The following is a 1391-nucleotide window of genomic DNA, read 5'->3' as shown; positions in this document are numbered from 1 at the left end:
TCCGGGCTCTGGGGGGCCTGGCCGTGGCGGCCCTTCTCTCCACTGTCTGGCTCTGGTGGCGGCTTGGGGCGGCCCCCCGGGGAGCCCCAGCCCCACAGCTCACGACCACCATCCTCGTCTGGCACTGGCCATTTGCCAGCCAGCCCCCAGAGCTGCCCGGGGACACCTGCACCAGGTACGGGGTGGCCCGCTGCCGCCTGACCGTCAACCGCAGCCTGCTGGCCGGTGCCGACGCCGTGGTCTTCCACCACCGAGAGCTGCAGACCCAGCAGGCCCGCCTGCCCCTGGCTGAGCGGCCGCGGGGCCAGCCCTGGGTGTGGGCCTCCATGGAGTCGCCCACCCACACCCGCGGCCTCGGCCGCCTCCGAGGGGTCTTCAACTGGGTGCTGAGCTACCGGCGTGACTCGGACATCTTTGTGCCCTACGGCCGCCTGGAGCCCCGTGAGGGGCCGGCGCCTCCGCTGCCGGCCAAGCACGGGATGGCCGCCTGGGTGGTCAGCAACTTCCAGAAGCGGCAGCGGCGCGTGCAGCTGTACCGGCAGCTGGCGCTGCACCTGCGGGTGGATGTGTTCGGCCGCGCGGCCGGGCAGCCCCTGTGCGCCAGCTGCCTTCTGCGCGCCGTGGCTGGCTACCGCTTCTATCTGTCCTTCGAGAACTCCGAGCACCGGGACTACATCACCGAGAAGTTCTGGCGCAACGCGCTGTTGGCCGGCGCCGTGCCGGTGGTGTTGGGCCCGCCGAGGGCCGCCTACGAGGCCGTCGCCCCGCCCGATGCCTTCGTGCACGTGGACGACTTCGGCTCGGCCCGCGAGCTGGCCGCCTTCCTCACCAGCATGAACGAGAGCTGCTATCGGCGCTACTTCGCGTGGCGAGACCGGTTCCGCGTGCGGTTGTTCAGCGACTGGCGAGAGCGCTTCTGTGCCATCTGTGCCCGGTTCCCCCAGCTGCCCCGTGGCCAGGTCTACCAGGACCTTGAGGGCTGGTTCCAGGCCTGAGCTCTGCCCATGGAGGGGGGAAGGGGCGGGTGGCTGGGGAGCTGGACATGTGGGTAGAGGGGTGGGTGTTGAAATCAAACCACCGGCATCCGACCGGACCCCCATAGGCAACGGCAGGGCGGACATGGAGGCTGGGGTGGGGGGCTGGAAGCAGGGCTCGTCTGGGCAGCCTGCCTGGAGGAGGAGGCTGCTGGGCATTGGAGCCACTCTTTTGAGGCAGAGGCGAGAGCAGGGAGGGAGGGATGGAGTACGGGGTGCTGAGGTCCGTCAGGCCCTCCGTCCCTACCTCGATCATATCTCAGACGGGCGGGGGCTGAGAGAGGCTGTAGGCAGGGCCCTCGGGGCTGCGGACACGACCCCTGAGGTCTGTGGGGTACAAGCCGGCCCCCAGCCCAT

General features: G+C 70.2%; 1 protein-coding gene across 1 annotated transcript; it reads left to right on the top strand.

Moving 5' to 3' along the window:
* Positions 1-2: 2 nt before the first annotated feature.
* On the top strand, positions 3-1385 carry FUT7 (fucosyltransferase 7 (alpha (1,3) fucosyltransferase); the record flags this gene model as incomplete). The annotated part of the gene is made up of 1 exon (XM_010837068.1): positions 3-1385. A coding segment is annotated over one exon (993 nt), but the record flags the coding sequence as incomplete, so codon positions are not given.
* Between the last annotated feature and the right edge of the window lie 6 nt (positions 1386-1391).

This window comes from Bison bison, unplaced genomic scaffold (assembly GCF_000754665.1).
Source record: "Bison bison bison isolate TAMUID 2011002044 unplaced genomic scaffold, Bison_UMD1.0 scf7180017845754, whole genome shotgun sequence".
In the NCBI taxonomy this organism is placed as follows: domain Eukaryota; kingdom Metazoa; phylum Chordata; class Mammalia; order Artiodactyla; family Bovidae; genus Bison; species Bison bison.
The sequence above is the reverse complement of the archived record's forward strand: the minus strand, read 5'-3'. Positions and strand labels throughout refer to the sequence as shown.